Below are 1,183 nucleotides of genomic sequence, written 5' to 3' on the forward strand. Positions count from 1 at the left end.
TGTTCGGGTGCCTTTGCGAATATGTGTGGGAATATCTACATGAATGTGTGTGTTTTGTTGTGTACGTATATGTGGGGGTGGGAGGGTCAGGCTGTCTGTATTTTTCTTGATTTTCTTTGATGTTTTTCATTTCTGTTATTGTTTTTAATCTCTGTTAGGCACTTTGTGTTACTCTTTGTATGAAAAGTGCCATACAAATAAACATTTGATTGATACCCACTTTGGAAGTCCTGTGGGTATGACCATTTAAAGCTGAAAGTCCCTCCCCCAAATCCAAATAAAACCAAAAAAGTCTATCTGCTGAAGAAACTATCTGAAATGCCTCCTTCCATTTTGCACCACCCCCTCCCTTCTTATAATTGACAAACAGTCCCTAAGTGGGCCTTCAGTTGGGAATGATGATTTTTTTTAATTAACAGTGATTAGTTTTTGATATATTTTACAGATTAAGTGATGAAATAAGTCCTCACCCATTAGCCCAGTTGTTCCCAGAGCCCTGCTTCTGGCTGAAGTGTGCAGTCTCTCCGTACCTCCACCTGCCAGATCTTGCAGCCCTGCTGATACTCTGGTTGATCACTTTTGGCTCCATGTCAATCAGCACCGCCCTGGCTATAAGGTCTAGTTTTAGACAGGGAGACAGGGCAGGTTAACAGGTGTGCAGTACAGACAGGACAGGCGGCACACTTACGTCATCCAGGTGTGTTACCTCCGTCTGTGGTTTGATGAAAGAAGCGCTCACAGCTGGCTGTCGTGTACACCTTCCTCTGTCCCTCCTGAGCATCGCTGCAGATGATGTCAAACAGCTCGTGACCCACCTGGTTACCGCACTGACCCAGCTGCACTGTGACCGTGGACATTTTCGCTCAGGAAGAGTGGAGACTTTCCATAGTTTTATCGATCAGGGTACAGGAACATAAACTCCTGAAAGGCAACACCATACTCCAGAATTCGCGCTGTCTTCTGCCGCCACAAGAAGTTAGCAATGCATTTCCGGTTTTGTCGAAAGCTTCAAAATAAAACTCCCACTTGAGTGTACTGAAAACAAAGTTTCTTTCTTTCTTTCTAATTTGCATTTCAAGAAATAGGCTATATGCACACTAACTTTATTTTCAATGATGAATTTGAGTTAGAGGATGCATTTTTACCAACATAGGACAAGACGACGGGGGCCATAAATACACAC

General features: G+C 43.4%; 1 protein-coding gene across 1 annotated transcript; it reads right to left on the reverse strand.

Annotated features, from left to right (window-relative positions):
* Nucleotides 1-470: 470 nt before the first annotated feature.
* Nucleotides 471-946, reverse strand: LOC121939983 (tubulin delta chain-like; the record flags this gene model as incomplete). Its single annotated transcript, XM_042482878.1, has 2 exons — nucleotides 707-946; nucleotides 471-618 (listed from the first exon to the last, which is right to left on the reverse strand). Coding segments are annotated over exons 1-2 (299 nt in total), but the record flags the coding sequence as incomplete, so codon positions are not given.
* Nucleotides 947-1,183: the final 237 nt, after the last annotated feature.

This window comes from Plectropomus leopardus, unplaced genomic scaffold (genome assembly GCF_008729295.1).
Source record: "Plectropomus leopardus isolate mb unplaced genomic scaffold, YSFRI_Pleo_2.0 unplaced_scaffold6952, whole genome shotgun sequence".
NCBI classification, from domain to species: Eukaryota; Metazoa; Chordata; class Actinopteri; order Perciformes; family Serranidae; genus Plectropomus; species Plectropomus leopardus.